Genomic DNA, 990 nt, shown 5'->3' with positions numbered 1-990 from the left:
ATTATAAATATGCACATATATAATTATATATATATATGTATATATATAAATATAAATATATATACACATATACAAGTATTATATATATATATATATATATATGAATATATATATATATATATATATATATATATATATAATATATAGAAATGTCTGTTTGTGCTTATCAAATTGAGCAAATTGTATTGCAGTGCACGTACCGCAAGTCGAACGATTGGTGTTAATCAGCTGCTCGAGAAAACAATTAGCTAAAATCTATCGTACTGCGCATGCGACAACAGCTTAGTTTATAGAGCGATAGCTCATGCGGATTGCTCTGTGCATACCCACACGACAAACAACGCACGAGCACTCAATTGTTAGTGTTTATAGAAGTACACGATTCTAAAACCTACTTCTATAGATTGGCGCGTGTAGCAGACAGATATATACCTATTAGGTTGATACGAAGTCATGGGAATGGTACACAGTCACCCGTTTAATTTATATCCGTTAATTGATACTCGGCGATCAAGTGATATAGGCTGATTAAATGGGTACACGTTTATATCAAACTTAAAGCAGTTGCATCGAAACATGCGGAACCCACGAACGAGGCCGCCAAGGACAGAGACGCACACTTAGCAACAGACGACAAAGTGGTTGCCATAGCGGACGGTACCACCGACTGCCTAGAAGACGCGATTGGAGAGACCTGGCTGAGAGTACTGAGTGCTGAGTTTGAGAAGAGTTATTTCAAAACCGTATGTGATGTGCCGTTCGTTGCCAGACAGGGTTTAGGGTTTAAACTGATAGGTCAGGATTTAGGGTTTAAACTGATAGGACAGGGTTTAGGGTTGAAACGAATAAGATAGGGTTTGGGGTTTAAACGGATAGGACAGGGTTCAAGGATTAAACTGATAAGAAAGGGTTTAGAGTTTAAACTGATAGGACAGGGTTTAGAGTTTAAACTGAGAAAATATGGTTGAGGATTTAAGCGGATAGGACAGG

General features: G+C 37.5%; 1 protein-coding gene across 1 annotated transcript; it reads left to right on the top strand.

Moving 5' to 3' along the window:
- Positions 1–564: 564 nt before the first annotated feature.
- Positions 565–743, top strand: SARC_16099 (hypothetical protein; the record flags this gene model as incomplete). Its single annotated transcript, XM_014289789.1, has 1 exon — positions 565–743. A coding segment is annotated over one exon (179 nt), but the record flags the coding sequence as incomplete, so codon positions are not given.
- Between the last annotated feature and the right edge of the window lie 247 nt (positions 744–990).

This window comes from Sphaeroforma arctica (assembly GCF_001186125.1).
Source record: "Sphaeroforma arctica JP610 unplaced genomic scaffold supercont1.7346, whole genome shotgun sequence".
Classification (NCBI taxonomy): Eukaryota; class Ichthyosporea; order Ichthyophonida; genus Sphaeroforma; species Sphaeroforma arctica.
The sequence above is the reverse complement of the archived record's forward strand: the minus strand, read 5'-3'. Positions and strand labels throughout refer to the sequence as shown.